The following is a 22594-nucleotide window of genomic DNA, read 5'->3' as shown; positions in this document are numbered from 1 at the left end:
TATATATTATTCTATGGTGTTATTGTAGATTATATTATTTAAATATTATTATATATTGTTGTTATTATAGATAATATTTGTATTATCTATATATTAAATATACAGTGTTTTCTATATGGTGTTTAAGTTGTTATACCAAATTGTCCTAAATAAGTCTCTATATTTTAATTTTAATGAATATTTAAAATGGAAATTATCGATAATAGAAAGTGTTTGTAGCTTTGGGGTGGGATCTGTAAGAACCAAAGTGTGAAATTAAAATGCAGAAAGAATAAAAGAGTTTTGGTAGCCGGGGGTTCCATTTGTGGAAAAGCAGCTGTAATAAAAATAAATAAACAAATAAATAAATGAGGTAATAGAATAAAATTAATTGAAATAAATGAAGTAAAATGAAATAAAGTAAAATGATGTGGAACAGAATAAAATTGAAAGAAATAAATTTGAAAATATAAAAAGAAAAGAAAATTAAAAAAAATAAACTACAACAAAATAAAACCATAAGAAATTGAAATAAAATAAAATGAAATCAAATAACACAAAATAAAAGAAGACATGAAATAAAATAGAAGGAAATTAAATAAAATTTAAAAATTGAAATAAAGTTAATGGAAATTCAATAAAACAAATCAATCAATAAAATATAAAACAAAATTGAAATATTTTTTTTAAAGGTAAAGAAAATTTTAAAATAAAAAATAATAAAAAGTAAAATGTAAAATAATAAAAATAAAAATAGAATAAAATAGAAATAAAGGGCTGAATTAAATTAAAACAAAATATAATAAAATAATGCAAAAATAAAAGTGAATAATGTAAAATATATAAATAAAATCTATATAATATGATGCAATATAACTTAATATAATGTAATGTAATGCAATATAATGTAATATAATGCAATATAATATAATGTAATATAAGTATCTAAATAAAATACATAAATAAAAACCAACCACCAACCAGCATCTCTTGCTGGAATTGCCACCTGATTATTTTTATTTTTATTTTTATTTTATTTTTTTATTTTTATTTCTATTTCTATTTTTATTTTATTACCATTTCATCACCATTCATTTGCACTCTGCTCCGGGGGGGCCCTGCCCGCGCTCAGCCCGGGGGGTCCCAGGGGGATTTGGGGGGTCCCGGGGGGTCCCAGGGGGATTTGGGGGGTCCCGGGGGGTCCCTGCAGGGCACGGGCAAAGTGGGGTTTGGGGGGCACCACGGGCACGGCCCGGGCCAGCAGCACCCGAGCCCCCGAAATGGGGAGGGGGCGGCGGCAGCTGCGGGGGGGCTCGACCAGGAGCGACCCCAAAGATTTGGGGCGCCCGTCCCGGGTCAGATTTGGGGCTCCCGGGAGGTCCCGGGATTTGGGGGGCTCATCCTGGGTCAGCTCCAAGGATCTGGGGGGGTCCCAGGACTTGGGGGGCTCATCCTGGGTCAGCTCCAGGGGTCTGGGGGGATCCCAGGATTTGGGGGCCTCAGTCAGGATCACCCCCAGGGATTTGGGGCGCCTGTCCCGGATCAGATTTGGGGCTCCCAGGAAATCCTGGGATTTGGGGGGGTCGTCCTGAATCAGCTCCAGGGATTTGGGGGGGTCCCAGGATTTGGGGGGCTCGTCCTGGGTCAGCTCCAGGGATCTGGGGGCCCCAGCCAGGATCAGCCCCAGGGATTTGGGGTGCCTGTCCAGTAGAAGATTTGGGGGTCCAGAGGGGTCCTGGGATTTGGGGGGCTCGTCCTGGATTGCCTTCAGGGATTTGGGGCAGTCGTCCCACATCAGTTTTGGGGGTCCAGCAGGGTCCCAGGGTTTGGGGGGCTCGTCCTGGATCAGCTCCAGGGGTCTGGGGGGCTCAGCCCACATCGGGTCCAGGGGTCTGGGGGGCTCGTCCTGGATCGGCTCAAGGGATTTGGGGGGCTCTGGGGGACAGGGGGATTTATCCTGGATCAGCTCCAGGGGTTTGGGGGGCTCCAAGGAGCCGGGGGGCCCATCCACGATTGATTCCAGGGATTTGGGGGGCTCTGGGACTCGGGGGGGATCATCCTGGATCAGCTCCAGGGATTTGGGGGGCTCGTCCTGGATGGGCTCCAGGGGTCTGGGGGGTTCCAGGTTTTCGGGGGTCTCATCCTGGGTCAGCTCCAGGGGGTGGGAGGATTTGGGGGGCTCAGCGTGGGAAAGCTCTGGAATTTTAGGGGGCTCATCGCGGATTGTCTCCAGGTTTTTGGGGGGCTCATCCTGGATCAGCTTTGGGGGTCTCAGGGACTCATCTGGGATCGGCTCTGGTGATTTAGGGGGCTCTGAGGGCTTGGGGGTCTCCAGGTTTTGGGGGGGCTCGGCCTGGGTCAGCTCCGGGATTTTGGGGGGAGCCGAGGCAGGGGGAGAGGTCGGGGTGATCCCGGGGGTGACACCGGCCCCTTCTGGGACCACCCCGGGAACGGGCCCAGGCACCGGGGGCTCGGGGGGCTCCTGGGGGGGCTCTGCCAGGGCCGGGGCTAGAGGAGACCCCCCAAAATCCCGGGGATCCCCCTCCGCCAGGATGAGGGATCCAGCTCTGTCCACTCCCCCATTCCCAGCGGGACCCCCCACCCCAGCCCTGGGGCTGGAATCCCCCTCCTCAGCCCCCTCCCCTCCACCCCCTTCCCCATTGGGGTCCTCCACTCCCGGACCATCCTTTTCCAGGGCTGTTTGGGCCAGAATATCTGGGATCTCTGGGATTTTGGGGGGCTCTGGGACGGGGTCTTTGAGGTCTCTGGGATCTCTGGGACTTTTGGGGTCTCGGGGATCCCTGGAGTGTCTGGGATCTCTTGGCTCTCCAGGGCTGTCCCCTCGCCCAGGGGTCCCTCGGGGGTGTCCGGGGCAGCCCCCAGCGGGCTGAGATCGTCGTGGGCGCTCAGGAAAATTTCGTCGGGGTCAGAGTCGGGGTCTCCAGGCGCCAGGAAGAACATGTCCTGCTCCGTGCACTCCTCGATGGACAGGTAATTGTCCGGCTGCTCCGCCCAGAGCTCACCTGGCTGGGGGTGGGAGACGGGGATGGGACACAGGTGGGTGTCACTGTGTCCCCCTGTCCATCCCATCCCATCCCATCCCATCCCATCCCATCCCAATCTCCTCCTGCAGCCTCCACCGGTCCCACCCCGTCCCCAAATCCCGGGAATGCCGCCGGGTGCTCACGTTCATGAACCCGCTCTCCATCCCCTCCTCCACGGCCGGGAGCTCTTCCTCCATCCCGGGGGTCCCATCCACGATTCCAAGGGTCTCATCTTCGATGCCGAGGGTCCCATCCTGAATCCCAGGGGTCCCATCCTCCATCCCGGGGGTCCCATTCCCGATCCCGGGGCTCCGCGCCGCCGCCTCCGTGTCCCCCCCGCCCTCCAGCCACGTCTCGTGGCAGTCCAGGAAGGCGAAGGAATCGCGGAGCTCCAGGGAGAGCCGGGTCTGCTCCGCATCCCCTGCCGGGAAAACCGGGAGCGGTCGGTACCGGGATCCCCCTCGGTCCCGGTGTCCCCCCAGTCCTGGTCTCCCTCCAATCCCAGTCCCGCGGTCCTCTCGGTCCCGGTGTCACCCCAATCCCGATGTTTCCCTGGTCCTCGTGTCCCCCCTATCCCGATGTTTCCCCTATCCCCATGTCCCCCCAGTCCTGGTGTCCCCCTGATCCCGGTGTCCTCCTAATCCCAGTGTTCCCCCGATCCTCGTGTCCTCCCGGTGTCCCCCCGATCCCGGTGTCGTTCTGATCCCGGTGTCCCCCTGACCCCGATGTCCTCCTATGCTGGTGTCCCCCCAGTCCCGGTGTCCCCCGACCCCGCTGTCCCCCGGCTCCCGCGGGGGTCCCATGCCGGGCTCTCACCGGAGCGGGGCCGGGGGTCCCGGGCGGGCTCGGGGGCGCTGCCGGGGGGCGCTTCCCGCTCCAGGGCTGGGCACGGGAGCCCCCGGGTGAGGCGGGACAGGTTGGAGGTGATGTGGAACGGGACAGTGACCGAGAAGGGGCCCGAGATGTGGAGCCCCGCGCATTTCTCGGCGCGGGAGCGGCCGCAGACCCCCGGCCCCTCCCGGGGGGCTTTGGGGCTGGTGGGCTCCGACTGGGTGCTGCTCTCGGCCGCCGCTTCCAGAACCTCCTCCAGGCTCTCGTCCAGCTCCGGGGCAGCGGGGGCGGCGTCCGAGCTGTGCTGGCGCTGCGGCCGCAGCTTCACCGACAGCTTCGGGAGCAGCCGGGACGTGTCCGGGCCTGCGGAGGGAGGGGCGCGTCCCGAGCGGGCCCGGGGTGCGGGGGGACCCCGGGGTGAGGGGGGGGATCCCGGGGTGAGGGGGGATCCCGGGGTGCGGGGGGACCCCGGGGTGAGGGGGGGGATCCCGGGGTGAGGGGGGGGATCCCGGGGTGAGGGGGGATCCCGGGGTGAGGGGGGATCCCGGGGTATGGGGGGATTTGGGATGCAGAGGGATTCTGGGATATGGGGGGGATTCTGGGGTCCAAGGGGGATGCCAGGGTCCAGGGAAAGGGTCAGGAGGGGATCCCAGAACCCCGAGGGCAGGGTCAGGGTCCCTGTGGGATCCCAGAGTCCCATCCCATTGATCCCATTGATCCCGTCCTGTCCCGTCCCATCTCCACCTCCCCCATTCCTGCCCTGGCCCCAAGATCCCTCCCTGGGGTCTGGGACAATCCCAGGGGTTTGGAGGGACAAACGCAGGGGTCACAGGGACAATCCCAGGGGTCCCAGAGACAGTCCCAGGGGTCCCAGGGGTCTCAGGGACAATCCCAGGGGTCTCAGGGGTCCCAGGGGTCTCAGGGACAGTCCCAGGGGTCTCAGGGGTCCCAGGGGTCCCAGGGTCCCTCTTACCAGGCTGTCCGGAGGGGCTGGAGCTGAGCGAGTCCATGCTCTTGGCCGGCCTCAGAGTGACCTTCCCACACTTGTCTGGGAATGGGGAGGGACAAGGCCATTGGGGGGGGATCTGGGGAGACCCCCTGCCCCAAAATCCACGGGATCCCCCCGAATTCCCACCTTTCTCTTCTGCTTTTCCCGGCTTCCGCTTGGCCTCGTGCCCGGAGCGGCCCAGGTTGAAGATGGATCTCCACTTCTTGGCCTTGAGGGAGCCTTTGCTCCTGTGGGGACACCTGGGATACACCTGGGCACACCTGGGCACACCTGGGATACAACTGGGGACACCTGGGAACACCTGGGAACACCTGGGATACAACTAGGGGCAGCTGGGGACACCTGGGATACAATTGGGGACACCTGGGCACAACTGGGGACACCTGGGATACAACTGGGGACACCTGGGAACACCTGGGCACAACTGGGGGACACCCTGGCACACGTGGGGGACACCTGGACCACAGTGAGTTGGGACCACCTGAGCCGTGTGGGTTTGGGGGTCCCTGGAAGTCCGGGGATGGGTTGAGGGTGTCCCCTGCTGGGGCGGGGGTGTCACCTGTCCCCGTGGCCAGGTGGCCCGGCCGTACCTGTGCTCGCCAAGCTCGATGATGGTGTGGTAGGGCCTCATCTGGGGGGGGCCGTCCCCCTGGCTCAGCACGGCCGGGACGTGCAGGGGGGGGGCACCCCCAGGTAGGAGCAGGGAGCGACGGGGGGAGTCTGCACCTGGCACCCCAAAATGTGACAGGGTCACCTCAGTGTGACAGGGTCACCTCAGTGTCCCCACCTTGGGATCAGGGAGTGACAAGGCCAATCCCCACCTGGGATCCCAAAACGGGGTGTCCGTGTTCCCCCAGGATCAGGGAATTTCGGGGGTGAATTCCCCACCTGGAGACCCCCAGCCCCGGGTGTCTGTGACCCCCGAGCCCTCCGCTGTCCCCGCTGTCCCCGCTGTCCCCGCTGTCCCCCCCTGTCCCCCCCTGTCCCCCGCTGTCCCCGGTACCTGCGAGCGGCGCGTCCCCAAAGAGCTGCTCCACGTGGGTGAGGATGAACTCCACCACGATGGACTGAACCCGCACCTCCATGAACGCCGCCGTGCCATTGAAGCCCGCAGCCTCGATGTCCCTGGAGCTGGGGACAGCGGGGACACCGCGGGGTGAGGGGACAGCGGGGACACCGCGGGGTGAGGGGACATTGGAGTGGTGGGGATGGGGGAATGGGGACAGGAAATGGGATTGGAGATGGGGACAGGGGAACGGGATCAGAGGGGTGATGGGGACAGGGGGACGCTGGGGATTTGGGGTGACAGTGGGGTGGCGGGGACAGGGAATAACGGTGACAAGTTTGGCAGGGACAGGAGAACGGGATCAGGGGGACAGTGCCAGGGCTGAGGGTGACAGGGATGAAGGTGACAGGGCCGAGTGTGACAGGACTGAAGGTGACAGGGCTGAGGGTGACAGGGCTGAAGGTGACAGGACGGGCAGTGCCGGGGCTGAGGGTGACAAGGCCGAGTGTGACAGGGATGGCAATGCCAGGGGTGGCAATGCCAGGACCGAGTGTGACAGGGATGGCAATGCCAGGGGTGGCAATGCCAGGACCGAGTGTGACAGGGATGGCAATGCCAGGGGTGGCAATGCCAGGACCGAGTGTGACAGGGATGGCAATGCCAGGGGTGGCAATGCCAGGGGTGGCAATGCCAGGACCGAGTGTGACAGGGATGGCAATGCCAGGGGTGGCAATGCCAGGAGCGAGTGTGACAGGGATGGCAATGCCAGGGGTGGCAATGCCAGGAGCGAGTGTGACACCGCTGACAGCGACAGGACTGACAGTGCCAGGGCCGGAGGTGGCACCCGGCGGGGACAGGTGACAAGGTGCCAGCTCACCGCAGCAGGTTGGGAGCCCACACGATGGCCAGGTTCCGCGCGTGCATGTTGGTGCGGCCGCTGTGCGCCGCCATGCGCAGCAGGTGCCGCATCAGGAACTCCAGCGTCCTGCGACAGCGGCGACACCTCAGCCACCGCCACCCGCCCGTGGGGACACCGCCGGGGCCGCGCGAGTGTCCCCACACCCCCCCCCCTTCATCACCTGTAGTGAGGCTCCGGCAGCTCCTTGAGCACCTCCTTGATCTTCACCAGCCGAGCCTCCTCCATCTGGATGGCCACGGCGTCCTGCGGGGACAGCGCGGGGACAGCGCGGTGACGCGGCCACCCTCGGCGCCGGGGACGCTTTGGGGACATTTGGGGAGCCCGTGGGGACTCACGGCGAACTTGTCGTAGAGCTGGTAGGTGAGCAGGGGGTTGGGCAGCTCGCGGCAGTAAGCCTTGCACAGCGAGCTCACACAGTGAACGTCCTGCAGGTAAACGTCCCGCGACAGGTCCGGGCTGCGCTGCGCCTCGAACTCCTGCCTGGGATCGGGATTGGGGATTGGGGATTGGGGATTTGGGAATGGGGATTGGGGATATGGGATTGGGGATTTGGGATTGGGGATTTGGGATTGGGGATTGGGGATTGGGGATATGGGATTGGGGATTTGGGATTGGGGATTTGGGATTGGGGATTTGGGATTGGGGATTTGGGATTGGGGTCCGGGCTGTGCTGCGCCTCGAACTCCTGCCTGGGATTGGGATTGGGGATTTGGGATTGGGATTGGGGATTGGGGATTTGGGATTGGGGATATAGGATATGGGATTGGGGATTGGGGTATGGGATATGGGATTGGGGTCCAGGCTGCACTGCGTCTTGAACTCCTGCCCGGAATTGGGGATTTGGGATGTGGGATATGGGATAGGGGATTGGGGTCCAGACTACGCTGCACCTTGAACTCCTGCCCAGGGGCAGGACTGAGTTTTGGGATTTGGGAATGTGGGATATGGGATTGGGGTCTGGGCTGTGCTGCGCCTGGAATTGGGACTGGGACAGGGGGACACGAGGACATGGGGATGGCAGAGTCCCTCCCTGGGAGGATGGGGCCGGGATTGGGATGGGATGGGATGGGAACATTGGGAATGCTGGGGACACTGAGGGTGTCAGGGACATTGGGGACACGGGGGACAGCGGCAGTTCTGGGTTCCCCCAGGAACAGGGGAGAAAAGAACTCAGGAAAAGAAGCAAAAGAGGGGAAAACTGCCCCAAAACCGGGGAGAGTGAAAGAGAACAGGCAGGGAAAACCCCAAAACCAATAAAGAGGGAAAAAGGGAAGGAAAAGAACGGGGGAAGAGGGGCCAGAGCGGGATGGGGGGAAGGGAAGGGGCCGGGGGAGGGGGGATGGGGGCTGGGTTCGGCAGCTCGGAAGGGGGTGGGGGAAGGGGGGACTTAGGGGGGAGTCTTGTGGCCCATCCCCCCCGTCCCTGTCACCCCGAGTCGGTCCCATCCCTGTTTCCACCTTTTCTCATCCCATTCCTGTCCCCTCCCTGCCTCTCCAATCTCCATCCCCACCCCATTCATCCCATCCCATCCCAATCCCGATCTCTGCCCCATCCTGATCCCGATTCCCAACCCCATTTCCATCCCAGTCCCTGCCTCGTTCCTATCCCAATTCCGATCCCCCCCCCACTCCATCCCTGTCCTGATCCCTCCCTGTTCCCACCCAATCCCTGCCCCATCCCCCTCCCATCCCATTCCCATTATCCCATTATCCCACTCCCATTATCCCGTCCCGCTGACCGCAGCCGTTGGATGTTGGAGGACACCCCGGACAGGCGGTAGATGCCATCGACCACCCCGTGCTGCTCCACGAACTCCGTGCAGCTCCGGAGCACCTGCGGCACTGCGGGACAGGGACCCACCGTGATCCCACCGGGCCCAGGGACCCCGGATCCACGGGGTCCCACTGATCCCAAATCCCACCGGGCCCAGGGATCCCGGATCCACGGGGTCCCACTGATCCCAAATCCCACCAGGTCTGAGTGATCCTGGATCCAGGGAGTCCCACTGATCCCAGATCCCACAGGACCCCACTGATCCCGGATCCCACACAGCCCAGCTGATCCCAGATCCCACAGAGTCCCACAGAGCCCTGATCCAACAGGGTCCAACAGATCCAGGATCCACCAGAGCCTGAGTGAGCCCAGATCAAACTGAGCCCAGACCCAGCAGAGCCCAACTGAGCCCAGATCTGACAGAGCCCAGCTGATCCCTGATCCACCAGAGCCCAGCTGAGCCTGAATCAGACAGTGTCCAACTGATCCTGGATCCATCAGTGCCCACCAGACCCAGCCCCAGACCCGGATCCACCATCACCCACCTGAGCCCAAACACAAATCCTGGATCCACCATCACCCACCTGAGCCCAAACCCAAATCCTGGATCCACCATCACCCACCTGAGCCCAAACCCAAATCCTGGATCCACCATCACCCACCTGAGCCCAGACCTGAATCTCAGGTGTGGAATCATCCACCTGAGCCCTGCCCAAATCCCAGATCCAGCCTCGCCCACCTGGGCCCGGCCCTGGCCCCACCAGCACCAGGGGGATGGGGAGGACCTCGGCCAACACCCCCCGGGGGTCCCCACAGGTCCCTGCACTGATCCTGGGCCACCAACTCCAGGGATGGGGCCACCAACTTCACATCGGGATTAGGGGTTCCACAGGAATGAGGTCACAAATCCCAAAGTGTGGGATCACTAAATCCACGGGGATGGAGCCACCAAATCCACAAGGATGAGGCCACCAAAACCACGGGGATGAGGCCACCAAATCCCAAAGGATGGAGCCACCAACCCCACAGGATTAGGGCACCAAATCCCAAGAAATGAAGACACCAACTCCGCTGGGATGAGGCCACCAAATCCCAAGGGATGGAGCCACCACCCCCAGAAGAACAGAGTCACCAAATCCTGAAGGATTGGAGCCACCAAATCCCGAGCAACAGGGCCACCAAATCTGCGGGCATGAGGCCACCAAATCCAGAGGAACAGGGGCCACCAAATCCCAAAGGATGGAGCCACCGACCCCAAGGAACGGCTCCCCCAACCCCTCAGGGCCAACCCCCCTGAGATTGGAGCCCCCCCAAGCTCCAACCCCCCCAAATCCCGGCCGAGCCTCGGTGGCCGTGGCGCTTCCTGCAGCTCCGGTGACGCAACGCGTGGCGCAAGTCCCCCTCGAATCCCCTCCGGGGCCCCTTCCCCACTTCCGTGGGTGGCCCTGGTGGCCCCGGTGGCCCTCGGGGGGCTCGGGGGGCGGTTTGGGGTGGTGGCACTCACCGTCCTGCCCCGAGCTCTGGAGATGCTCGCGGAGGTCGCAGCCGAAGAGCCGCTCCCGGGAGCCGCCCTTGCGCCTCGCCCGGTGCCGGGCCTTGAGCGCCCGGGACATGGGGACAGGGATGGGCACGGGGACAGCGCGGGGGACACGGCCGGGGACACGGGGGCCACGCCGGGGGGGTCCCGGCGCTGTCCCCGCGGGGGTGGCAGGAAGGCGGAGGCCGCGCTCGAGGCGCTTCCTGCTCCAAACCACAGCGAGGGCGGAGACGCCTGCGCACACGAGTGTGCAAGGGACACGCCCTGGGGACATGGGGACATGTGAGTGTGACAGGGACATGCCCAGGGGACATCTGAGTGTGACAGGAACACACCCTGGGGACACACGAGTGTGACAGGGACACGCCCTGGGGACATGGGGACATGTGAGTGTGACAGGGATACACCCAGGGGACACACGAGTGTGCAAGGGACACGCCCTGGGGACATCTGAGTGTGACAGGGACACGCCCTGGGGACACGGGGACACCTGAGTGTGACAGGGACACGCCCAGGGGACACCTGAGTGTGCAAGGGACACGCCCTGGGGACATCTGAGTGTGACAGGGACACGCCCTGGGGACATGGGGACATGTGAGTGTGACAGGGATACACCCAGGGGACACCTGAGTGTGCAAGGGACACGCCCTGGGGACACCTGAGTGTGACAGGGACACGCCCTGGAGACATGGGGACATGTGAGTGTGACAGGGATACACCCAGGGGACACCTGAGTGTGCAAGGGACACGCCCTGGGGACATCTGAGTGTGCAAGGGACACGCCCTGGGGACACGGGGACACCTGAGTGTGACAGGGATACACCCAGGGGACACACGAGTGTGCAAGGGACACGCCCTGGGGACATCTGAGTGTGCAAGGGACACGCCCTGGGGACACGGGGACACCTGAGTGTGACAGGGATACACCCAGGGGACACACGAGTGTGCAAGGGACACGCCCTGGGGACATCTGAGTGTGACAGGGACACGCCCTGGGGACACGGGGACATGTGAGTGTGCAAGGGACACGCCCAGCGGACACCTGAGTGTGCAGGGGACACGCCCTGGTGACAAGGGGACACCTGGGTGTGACAGGGACACGCCCATGGGAGGCGGGGCTGGGGACACACCTGTGTGCGAGGCTGACGCGCCCTCGTGCACGCTCACACAGCGCTTGAGGCTCGCATTGCACGCACCTGTGCACACCTGAGTGTGTCACAGCTCACCTGTCTGTGCACACCCGAGTGTGTCACAGCTCACCTGTCTGTGCACACCCGAGTGTGTCACAGCTCACCTGTCCGTGCTCACCTGAGTGTGTCACAGCTCACCTGTCCGTGCACACCTGAGTGTGTCACAGCTCACCTGTCCGTGCACACCCGAGTGTGTCACAGCTCACCTGTCTGTGCTCATCCGAGTGTGTCACAGCTCACCTGTCCTTGCACACCCGAGTGTGTCACAGCTCACCTGTCTGTGCACACCCGAGTGTGTCACAGCTCACCTGTCCTTGCACACCTGAGTGTGTCACAGCTCACCTGTCCTTGCACACCCGAGTGTGTCACAGCTCACCTGTCTGTGCACACCTGAGTGTGTCACAGCTCACCTGTCCTTGCACACCCGAGTGTGTCACAGCTCACCATCACCAGCTCACCTGCACCCCCAGCCCCACCCCAGCCTTGCACCCCTGTGCCACCCCTGTGCCACCTCCGTGTCATCCCTGCGTCACCCCATGTCACCTCTGTGTCTCAGTGCCACTCCCCGTGTCACCCACGTCACCCTCGTGTCTCAGTGTCACCCCCACGTCACCTCTGTCACCCTCGTGTCTCAGTGTCACCCCCACGTCACCTCTGTCACCCATGTCACCCGCATGTCCCCCCCGCGTCCCCCGGTGTCCCCAGGCTGTCACACTCGGGCCCAGCCCCGCGGGTCGTTTATTTACAGGGTCTATACACGGCTGTACAGCCCCTCCCCCAGCCCGGGGGGGAGGGGACACGGCTGTCCCCAGTGCCACCACAGCCCCTGGGACATGGGGACACACGGGGGCTCCTGCCCCGCTCAGTCCTGGGGAGTCTGGGGAGTCCTGGGGGGTCCCCGGTGTCACCACGAGTGTCACCAGCCTGGGGTAGGGTGGCACCTGGGGACAGGAGGTTGTCCCCAAGCCTGTGATGGCAGGGAGGTGGCACTTGGGGACCAGAGTCCATCCCTGACCCCAAACCAGCAGGGAGGGGACACTTGGGGACTGGAGCTTGTCCTGGGGCTTGGTGGTGTCCCCAAGCCAGTGACAGCAGGGAAGTGGCACCTGGGGACAGGAGCTTGTCCTGGGGCTTGTCCCCAAGCCTGTGACGGCAGGGAGGTGGCACTTGGGGACCAAAGTCCCTCCCTGACCCCACACCAGCAGGGAGGTGGCACTTGGGGACAGGAGAATGTCCTGGAGCTCAGTGGTGTCCCCAAGCCTGTGCCAGCAGCGAGGTGACACTCGGGGACCGAAGAATGTCCTGGGGCTTGGTGGCGTCCCCAACTCCATGTGCCAGCAGGGAGGTGACACCAGGGGACCAGAATCCATCTTGACCCCACACCAGCAGGGAGGTGACACCTGGGGACCGCAGCCAGTCCTGGGGCACTGTCCTTGTCCCCAGCCCCACACCAGCAGTGAGGTGACACTTGGGGACTGAAGTCCATCCTTGACCCCACACCAGCAGGGAGGTGACACAGTCCTGGGGCACTGTCCTTGTCCCCAACCCCACACCAGCAGCGAGGTGACACCCAGGGACCAGAGCGGCGGGGACAGAGCTGGGCGGGCGCAGGGGGGGCTGGCTGTCCCCTGGCTGTCCCCTGGCTGTCCCCAGGTGTCCCCAGGTGCCCGGTCACACCAGGTGGCCGCGGCCGTTGATGTAGATGCCGTTGGAGCTGGGCTTGGCCTGCAGCATCCCGTTCTCCTGCACGAAGTGTGTCATGGCCTGCTTGATGGGGTCCCCCCCGCCGCCCCCCTCCTCCTCCTCCTCCTTGGGCTCCTTCCCGCCGGGGCCTGGCGGTGCTGGCGCCGCGGGGACAGCGGGGACGATGGGGACAAGGGGGACATCCGTCTGCGTCTCGATCTCCCGCACGGTGGAGAGCGTGGAGTAACTGCGGCCCTCGGGCTCCTCGCTCTGGGGACAAGGGACACGTCAGGGGACACGGCAGGGGACACGGCAGGGGACACGGCAGGGGACACGGCAGGGGCACTACTGGGAATGGGGCGGGGCAGGGGTTGATGGGGACACGGGGGCCAGTGGGGACATGGGGACCAATGGGGACCATCAGGGACATGGACACCATGGGGACATGGCATCGATGGGGACGCAGGGGCACTGCTGGGGACATGAGTGCCACCAGGGACATGGCACCAATGAGGACATGGGTATGGCTGGGGACATGGGCACCGATGGGGACATGGGCACCATGGGGACACGGGGATCAGTGGGGACACGGGGGCCACCAGGGACAGGGACACCAATGGGGACATGGGCATGGTCAGGTGACGTGGGCATCACTGGGGACACGGACACCACCAGTGACACTGTGGGGGACACGGGTACCACTGGGGACAGGAGTGTCACCGGGGGTACGGACACTCACAGGAGCGCGGTGTCCCCGTGTCCCCCGTGTCCCCGTGTCCCCCGTGTCTCACCATGGCGGAGCAGATGCTGGTGCCACGCAGGCTGTCCCCTCTCAGGCTGTCCCCTCTCAAGCTGTCCCCTCTCAGGCTGTCCCCTCTCAAGCTGTCCCCTCGCAGGCTGCCCTGGCGACTCTCCGTCCGCAGCTGCAGCGTCTCCTCCAGCTGGGACAGTCCGGTCAGCAAGCAGGACACCCCAGGACACCCCAGGACACCCCACGGACACCTCAGGACACCCCAGGACACCCCACGGACATCCCAGGACACCTCAGGACACCCCAGGACACCCCACAGCCCAACACAAGACCCCCTTCCTTGGGCCCCCCAAGACCCAGCACCCACCGCCCCGGGCCCCCCAGCCCCCTCCCGGTGTCCCCTCCCAGTCCCGGTGTCCCCTCCCAGTCCCGGTGTCCCTTCCCAGTCCCGGTGTCCCCACCTGTGCCCGGGGGTCGCTGCTGTGGCTGGAGTGGAGCCTCCGGATGGAATTTTCCCGGGTCAGCGTCAGCTCCTCCTCGCTGGGGACACAGGGGACACTCAGCACCGGCCCCGGGTCCCCACATGTCCCCCTGTGTCCCCCTCCATGTCCCACATCCCCTGTGCCACCCCGTGTCCCCTGTGTCCTCCCATGTCCCCCTGTGTCGCACATGTCCCTCATGTCCTGCCATGTCCCCATGTCTCTCCAAGTACCTGTGTCCCCACTGTCCCTCCATGTACCTGTGTCCCCTCATGTCCCCAATGTCCCCCATGTCCTCCCATGTCCCCAGTGTCCCCTCCCTTACTATTTCTCGGAGATGCGCTGCGTTTTGCGTTTGTGGTACAGGGTCATGACCACGACCACGATGACGAGGACGCAGAGCAGGACGGCGGCGATGACCCCGACCACGACCACCGAGGCCGACACCAGATCCACGCGCACGGGGTCCTCTGTGGGGACCCCACGGGGGTCAGGGGGCGCCCCAAACCGGGGGGAGACCCCACAGGGGTCAGGGGACACCCCACGGGGGTCAGGGGATACCCCAAACCAGGGAGACCCCACAGGGGTCAGGGGACACCCTAAAAAGGAAGGGACATCCCACAGGGGTCGGGGGACACCCCAAAGAGGAAGAAGAACTCCAAAGGGTCGGGGGACACCTCAAAGAGAGGGGAGACCTCAAAAGGGGAAAATGCCCCAAAGAGGGTCAGGAGATCCCCCAAAACGGGGGAAAATCCCAAAAGGAGTCAGGGGGGACACCCCAAGAGAGAGGAGAAGCCAAGGGGAGAAGAGAAAGAGAAAGAGAAAGAGAAAGAGAAAGAGAAAGAGAAAGAGAAAGAGAAAGAGAAAGAGAAAGAGAAAGAGAAAGAGAAAGAGAAAGAGAAAGAGAAAGACAGAAAGAGAAGGTGGACAGACAGATGGACGGACCAAGGGATGGATGGATGGATGGATGGATGGATGGATGGATGATGGATGGATGGATGGATGGATGGATGGATGGATGGATGGATGGATGGATGGATGGACAGACGGACAGATAAGCAGGAATCTGGAGGCATGACCAGATGGGTGAAGGGAGGGAAGGGCAGGTGAGGGGACAGACAGACAGGTGAGTGACTGGACAGAAGGGCAGGTGAGGGGATGGACAGGTGGGTGAGGGGACGGACAGGTGAGGGGAGGGAAGGGCGGGTGAGGGTAGGAAGTGAGCAGGCAGTGAGTAAATGATGAGCACACGATGAGTGGACGGGCGTGGAAGAGGGATGGACGTGGGTGGGACGGGCACGGGGGGAGGAGTGGAGGAGGGAGGGACAGACGGATGAATGGACGGATGGGTGGACGGACAGACGGACAGGAGGGTGGGTGGATGAATGGATGGGTGCGTGGACAGACACACAGACAGATGGAGAAACCACGCCCAGCGCTGCCCTCACCCTCTCCCCTGTGCCACCCCCACCCGTGGGAGGTGTCCCCTCTGTCGCTGTCCCCACCTGTGGCTCGTCCCCGGATGCTGACGTTGGCCCGGGCCTCCTTGGCAGCCACGCGGTTGGACACTCGGCACACGTAGTCACCGGCATCGGCCACGGCCAGCGGCCGCTGGAACAGCAGCGTGTCCCCCTTGGCCCGGACACCCGCGGGCAGCGGCGCGTCCACCCTGCGGGGACAGCCTGGTGTCAGTGCTGGGGACAGCCTGGGGACAGCGCTGGGGACAGCTCGGGGACAGCGCTGGGGACAGCTCGGGGACAGCCTGGGGACAGCCTAGGGACAGCCTGGGGACAGCGCTGGGGACAGCTCGGGGACAGCCTGGGGACAGCCTGGGGACAGCCTGGGGACAGCCCCGATGACAGCTCGGTGTCAGCCTCGGCGACATCCCCGGTGACACCCCCCGGTGACAGTCCCAGTGACACCCCCCGGTGACAGTCCCAGTGACACCCCAGGGTGACACCCCCCGGTGACACCCCCCGGTGTCATGTCTCGGTTTCAGCCCCCGGCCTGCCCGTGCGGGCGCGGGCGGGTGGCGGTGGTGGCGGTGCCATCAAAGCCGGCAGTGCCGGTTCCCACGGGTGACGCCCAGCCGGGCACCGCGGGGCCTGCCCGGGCACGCGGCACTGCGGGGCACAGCCACGGCGGCACCGGCACCGGCACGGGCGGGGACACGGGGGGACAGGCAGGGACACGGACACGGAGGATGGGCACCGGTGAGGGATTTGGGGGTGCGGAGATGTGGCAGGGACAGGGGGACGCGGCAGGGACGTGGCAGAGAGAGGGGGGACATGGGCAGGGCGACATGGCAGGGACACGGACACGGGCAGGGGGACACGGTGGGGACAGAGCTGGGGCAGGGGACACCGCAGGGACATCGCAGGGACACGGACATGCTCCAGAGCCTGGCGGGGACACAGCCGTGCTCTGGGGACACGGGCGAGGGGACCCAGGGCAGGGAGTCATGGGGAGGCGACAGGGGGTGACAGGGGGTGACAGGGGGGGTGACAGGGGGGGTGACAGTGGCCTCACCGTGTCCAGTTGTAGGTCGGGGGGGGGTTGCCGTCCCCCAGGCAGGTCAGCGCCGCCCCCTCCATCCCCTCCTGCCACTCGGCCGTGTGGCCCAGCACCGACGCGTCCGACAGGTCTGGGGACACCGAGGGGACACTCAGGGGACACTCAGGGGACAATCCCACGGCCCCGCTGTGCCCCCCCATGGCCACGGTGTCCCCTTCATCCTCCCCGGGCCCAATGCCCCCCTCCGTGTCGCCAACGTCCTCCATGCCAGCATCCCCCAGTGTCACCTGTGTCCCCCACAATCCCAACGCCACTGTGTCCCCCATGTCCCCAACACCCTCCAGTGCTCCCAGTGTCCCCAATGCTCCCCACAATTTCCATGTCCCCAATGTCTCCCAATGTCCCCAAGGCTCTCCATGTCCCCAGTGCCCCCCCCCGTGTCCCCAAGGCTCATCACGTCTCCCTGTCCCCAACACCCTCCATGTCCCCAATGCCTCACAACCCCTCACCCCCCATGCCCCACCATGCCCCCAGTGCCCCCCACACATCCCCCATCACCTCCCGTCACCCCCCGTGTCCCCAACACCCTCCATGTCCCCAATGCCTCTCACACCCCCCGTCGCCCCCCACACCCCCCTCACCCCCCATGCCCCACCACGTCCCCAGTGCCCCCCACACCCCACACATCTCCCGTCACCCCCCGTGTCCCCAACACCCTCCATGCCCCCAGTGCCCCCCATCACCCCCCCCCCCCCGCCCCCCGGCAGTGCCCCGGTGGCGCACAGGCGACGCTGAGCAGGTGCGTGATCCTCTTCTCGTGGCGCAGGCCGGGGTGCTCCACCACGCAGGTGAGGCTCTTGCCGTTCATGCTGCGCCCGGGCACCAGGAAGAACTCGCTGGTGACCGAGGCGGATCGCGCGTGGGCCGAGCGCCGCGTGGCGTTGGTGCCGCGCACCTCGGTCTCCCAGCGCACCGACGGCACCGGGCTGCCCTCGGCCGTGCACGAGGCCGCCAGAGTCCGGCCCTGGCCCTCCTCCAGCGGCGGGCCCGGGTTCAGGATGGGCAGCGGTGGCACTGCGGAGGGGACACGGGGTCAGGGATGCGCTGGGGGACATCGCTGGCGGTGGTGGCAGCACCAGGGGTGCTCGGTTGTCGGTGTGTGTGGTGTGTCCTTTGTGGCCCTCGGTGGTCCCTCCCGTGGCACCAGTGACCATCGTGTCCCCAGTGTCCTCCATGTCCCCAGTGTCCCCCCATCCCCAGTGCCCATCGTGTCCCCTCTGCCCTCCATGTACCACATGTCCCCCCCTGCCCCCAATGCCCACCGTGTCCCCAGTGCCCATCACACCCTCTATGTCCCCAATGTCCCCCATGCCCTGTGTCTCATGTCCCCCATGTCCCCCGTGTCCTGTGGTCCCCCAGTCGTCCCAAACCCCCATGTCCCATGTGCCCGCTGTGCACCATGTCCCCCATTTCCACTGTCCCATGTCCTCCATATCCCCATATCCCATGTTCCCCTGTCCCCCATCTCCCCATTTCCCCCATGTCCCCTGTCCCATATTCCCATGTCCCCATATCCCCCTGTCCCATATCCCCCCGTCCCCCATGTCCCCAATATCGCCCATGTCCTCTGTCCCCATGTCCCTAATTGCCAACATCCCCCCCGTCCCACATCCCCAATGTCCCCAATGTCCCCTGTCCCCCATGTCCCTAATTTCCAGTATCCCCCCGTCCCACATCCCCAATGTCCCCCTGTCCCCCATGTCCCTAATTTCCCATATCCCCCCGTCCCACATCCCCATTTTCCCCCATGTCCCCTGTCCCCCATGTCCCTAATTTCCCATATCCCCCCCGTCCCACATCCCCAATGTCCCCAATGTCCCCAATATCACCCATGTCCCTAATTTCCCATATCCCCCCCGTCCCACATCCCCAATGTCCCCAATGTCCCCAATGTCCCCCAGCCCGTGTCCCCGCGCTCACCCAGCACCCTGAGCGTGAGCCGCCCCTCGAAGTTGCCCATGGGGAAGGTGATCAGGTGACACTCGTAGTCGCCCTCGTCGCCCTGCACGGCGTTTCTCAGCAGGATGGCCCCGTCCTCCAGGTCGCCGTGGCCGTGGCGCAGGACTCGGCCGGCGAACGCCTCCTGCACGTGCTCGCCGTGCTGCGGGTTCAGCACGGCCACCTCGGCGGCCACCGCGCCCGGGCCGCGCTTCAACCACGTCACCTGCACCACCTGCTCCTGCTCCTGAGCGCGGTACCGGCACGGCAGCACCACGTCCTGGCCCAGCACGGCCGTCACGCTGCGCGGCACCTCCACGCGGCCCGCACCTGGGGGGACAGGGATGTGACACCTGAGTGACACCTGAGTGACACCTGAGTGTGGGTTCAAACACCTGAGTGCAGGTAAAGACACCTGAGTGCAGGTACAGACACCTTCCTGCGGGACACGGGGACAGGGATGTGACACCTGAGCGTGTCCCCTGTGTCACCAGGTGTGGCACTAAGTAGCACAGCGACATGAGGGGACATGGTGGGGACAGGGATGTGGCACCTGCACACGGCCCCCACCTGTGGGGACACCGGGGGACACAGGGACAGGGGACATCAATGTGGCCCCTGTGCCACCACCTGTGGGCACCAGGGGTGATACCGAGTGAGAGCACACCTGGGCACACCTGAACAGGGCTGGGGCTCACCTGGGCACACCTGCAGGGTTTGGGGTTCAGGTTGGGGGTTTGGGGTGCAAATTTCGGGTTCCAGGATTTGGGGGCTGATCGTGGGGTTCGAGCTGCAGGATTTGGGGTGCGGGGTTTGGGGTGCGGGATTTGGGGTGCGGGGTTTGGGGTGCAGGGTTTGGGGAGCTGAGATGCAGATTTGGGGCGCGGCTTTGGGGAATGGCTGAGGTTTCTGGGGCAGGTGTGTGGTTGAGAATTTGGGGTGCAGGATTTGGGGTGCAGGATTTGGGGGCTCTTTAACAGGTTTTGGGCGCGTGTTTAGAGCGCAGGATTTGCTCAGCAGGTTTGGGGGGCTGATCGGGGTGGGGGTTGAGGTACATTTTTGGGGGTGCATTTTTGGGAGGGGGCGTGGCCCGCAGTTTTTGGGGGGGCGTGTCCCGCCCCGCCGCCGCCGCCGCCGCCGCCGCCAGAAGCGGCCGGGCCGGCCCGTCCAGCCCAACCGGCCGGGACGGATCCCGCGCTGCCGCCCCCGCCGAGCCCCCCAGGGGATCCCCAAAATTCCCCCCACCATCCTGACCCCCCCGAGGATCCCCCCGACTCATTAACCCCTTCATTAACCGCGCCGCCGCCTCCCCACGCCGCTCCCACGTGCCTCAGTTTCCCCCGGTCCCGCCGCGCTCCCGGAGCGCACCGGCAGCTCGGGGGGTCCCGGGGGGGACTCCGGGAGGGTCCCGCGGGGGTCGCGGTGGCTGTGGCGGGGCTGGGGGCGGTTCTGGGGTTCCGTGGGGAGGTTCCCCCCTCGGGGCGTCCCCACCCAGCGGGGCCCGAGCGCGTGGGAACCGGCGCAGGGAACCGGCAGAACCGGCCCCGCGGCCCCCACGCCCCGGCCGCGCGCGGGGGGGGCCAAAACAGGCCCGGCAACGGAGAACGGGGGGTCCCGGGGGCGGGGGAAGGGGGGTTGTGGGGGTGGGGGGTCCCCCCAAATTCCCACGGGGGTCCCCGGGGGGCAGAGCCCCGCGCTGGGGGAGGGGGGGCGGGTGTTTCCCACGGGGACGCGCGCGCGCGCGTGCGGGGTCACCCCCTGTCCCCGCACCCCGGGGTGAGGACCCCCCCCCCCACCCACCCAAAACCAGCGCTCGCACGCCCGTAGGGACCCCCTGGACACGCGTGGGGTCCCCGCGGGGCTCCAAGGCCTGACATGAGGGGCAAGTGTGGCGACCCCCCAGAACACCCCACGCCCCCCGAAACCCCCCCGGACCCCCCCGTGGGGTGCGGGTGGCGCGTGGGGGGGGGGGGTCAGCAGCACCCCCTCCCCACCCCCCCCCTCCCCCCGAGTGCAGCCGGTGACCCGGGGGGGGGGGGGGGGGCGGCACCTCGGGGTTCCCACGGGTGCTGAGGGGAAACTGAGGCACGGGGGAGGTGGATGGGGGGGCAGGGCAGAGCAGGGGACCCCCCCCCGACCCCTCTCTGTGCAGCCCCCCCCCCCCAATCCTGCGTGGGACAGCTCGCGGGGAGACCCCCAAAACTGATGGGAGGGGGGTGTGGGGACAATGAGGAGGGGGCGGGACCCCCCCGGGGCACGCGGGTGTCGCCGTTCCCACGGTTTGTCCCCCCCCCCCCCCGTGTGTCCCCAGAGGGGTCCCCGCGTTCCCCCAAGGGGGTGGGGGGGGGGGGGGGGGGGAGGGGAGCGGAGCCCACGCGGAGGCGCAGGTGCGCACCCACGGGCACGCGCGCAGGTGTGCGCGCACACGCGTGTGAAGCGCCCGCGGCGCTGCCCCCGGCGCGGGGACCCGCGGGGGCGCGCACGGGACACTCGGACACGCGCGCACGGACCCACGGACACTCGGACCCACGGACACTCGGAGCCGCAGGTGCGCGGGGCCGCAGGTGCACACGCGCGCGCTCCCACGTACGCACACACACACACACACACACCTGCACACGCGTGTGCGCGCACACCTGCGCTCGCCCCCGCCCCCCGTGGGTCCATCCCCGGTCCCGGTTTCCTTTTCCCGGTGCCGGTTCTGACCTCCCCCCCCCCCACCGGTCCCGGTTCGCCCCTCCGGGCGGTGCCGGTGTCTCCCGGGATCTCCCCCCGCGTGGGCAGCGCTGTCCCCGGTACCCCCCGGCTGTCGGTGCCGGTTCCGTGGGAGCCGCTCCCGCTCCGGTGCCATCCCGGTGCCCCCCGTTGTCCCGCCCGGTGCCGGCCGTGCCTTACCGGTACCGGCGAGGAGGAAGGCGAGGAGGAGGAAGACGGGCCGCATCCCGCGTGGGTCCATGCGGAGCGCTCCGGGCTCACGGCGCCGTTCGGATCCCGGGCAGCACCATCCGGGCCGGAGCGGGCCCCACCGGCAGCACCGGCCAGCCCGGGACAGCCCGGGACAGCCCGGCTCCCACGGGGCACAGCCTGGACGGGCGGGACCGGGCGGGACCGGGAGCCACCGGGACGGGCTCCGGGCTGAGCCTGGGCCGGGCCGGGCGGGACCGGGGCCGATCGGGCCGGTGGCGGCGGAGGGGCCGGTGCTGCTCGGTGCGGAACGGGACGGGGCCGGGGGGGGCGGGGCCTGGCGGGGTGGGGCGGGCAGGGGGCGGGGCCGGGCGGGGCGGACCGGTCCGGCAGGTCCGGCCGGGGGCGGGGCCGAGGGCGCGGCCTTAAAGCGGCGATGGCCGCGGGGGGAGCGGTGGGGCCACACCCGGCGGGAGCGGGGGGACAGTGGGGACAGCCGGGGGCGCTCCCAGTGCTCCCAGTACCTCCCATGGATTTCCCAATGCTCCCCATGGATCTCCCAGTGCTCCCAGTTCTCCCATGGATTTCCCAGTGATCCCACTATGGCATCCCCAGTACCCCCAGTGCTCCCTCTCGGTGCCCTCAGTGTCCCCCGTGCACTCCCCAGCGCTCCCTCCCAGTTCTCCCAGTGCTCGCTCACGCTGCTCGCTCCCAGTGCCTCCCATGGCATCCCCAGTGCTCCCAGTGCTCCCAGTGAACCCCCAGGGACCTCCCAGTGACCCCCCCAGTGCCTCTCGTATCCCTCCCAGTCTATTCCTGTTCCACACCAGTGCTCCCAGTGCCCCCCGTGTCCTTTCCAGTGGCTCCCAGTGCCCCTCGTGTCCCCCCCAGTCTATTCCTGATCCCTTCCAGTCCATTTCTGTCCCCTCCCAGTGTTCCCAGTGACCCCCATGTCCCTCCCAGTCCTTTCCCGCCCC

At 64.7% G+C, this 22594-nt stretch overlaps 2 protein-coding genes across 2 annotated transcripts; both read right to left on the bottom strand.

Moving 5' to 3' along the window:
• Positions 1 to 989: 989 nt before the first annotated feature.
• On the bottom strand, positions 990 to 10298 carry ARHGAP30 (Rho GTPase activating protein 30). The gene is made up of 13 exons (XM_088181010.1): positions 10066 to 10298; positions 8527 to 8629; positions 7124 to 7268; positions 6949 to 7031; positions 6747 to 6854; positions 5867 to 5994; positions 5454 to 5589; positions 4990 to 5090; positions 4828 to 4902; positions 3840 to 4217; positions 3167 to 3444; positions 2729 to 3006; positions 990 to 2588 (listed from the first exon to the last, which is right to left on the bottom strand). The coding sequence occupies exons 1-13, from the start codon at positions 10172 to 10174 to the stop codon at positions 1064 to 1066; spliced, it is 3447 nt and encodes a 1148-aa protein (XP_088037136.1). The 5' UTR covers positions 10175 to 10298; the 3' UTR covers positions 990 to 1063.
• A 1711-nt stretch (positions 10299 to 12009) lies between these two features.
• On the bottom strand, positions 12010 to 21669 carry NECTIN4 (nectin cell adhesion molecule 4). Its single transcript, XM_088181028.1, has 9 exons — positions 21609 to 21669; positions 18696 to 19043; positions 17499 to 17789; positions 16731 to 16845; positions 15707 to 15870; positions 14527 to 14671; positions 14184 to 14262; positions 13763 to 13912; positions 12010 to 13241 (listed from the first exon to the last, which is right to left on the bottom strand). Exons 1-9 carry the CDS (start codon positions 21667 to 21669, stop codon positions 12960 to 12962), a joined length of 1635 nt encoding a protein of 544 aa, XP_088037154.1. The 3' UTR covers positions 12010 to 12959.
• Positions 21670 to 22594: the final 925 nt, after the last annotated feature.

Source organism: Sturnus vulgaris, chromosome 31 (assembly GCF_052056855.1).
Source record: "Sturnus vulgaris isolate bStuVul1 chromosome 31, bStuVul1.hap1, whole genome shotgun sequence".
Classification (NCBI taxonomy): Eukaryota; Metazoa; Chordata; class Aves; order Passeriformes; family Sturnidae; genus Sturnus; species Sturnus vulgaris.
This window is presented reverse-complemented; position numbering and strand designations above follow the sequence as displayed.

Bases quoted from the DNA above. Each gene is read 5' to 3' on its own strand.
- ARHGAP30 (XM_088181010.1), bottom strand. From the start codon at position 10,174: ATGTCCCGGGCGCTCAAGGCCCGGCACCGGGCGAGGCGCAAGGGCGGC. The intron at 8,630-10,065 runs GTGAGTGCCACC...CCTGTCCCGCAG, and splicing joins CCAGAGCTCGGGGCAGGACG to TGCCGCAGGTGCTCCGGAGC. The intron at 3,445-3,839 runs GTGAGAGCCCGG...TTTTCCCGGCAG, and splicing joins GGACCCCCGGCCCCGCTCCG to GGGATGCGGAGCAGACCCGG.
- NECTIN4 (XM_088181028.1), bottom strand. From the start codon at position 21,669: ATGGACCCACGCGGGATGCGGCCCGTCTTCCTCCTCCTCGCCTTCCTC. The intron at 17,790-18,695 runs GTGAGCGCGGGG...TCCCCTCCGCAG, and splicing joins GCTCACGCTCAGGGTGCTGG to TGCCACCGCTGCCCATCCTG. The intron at 16,846-17,498 runs GTGCGCCACCGG...CGGTGTCCCCAG, and splicing joins GCACCTGCTCAGCGTCGCCT to ACCTGTCGGACGCGTCGGTG.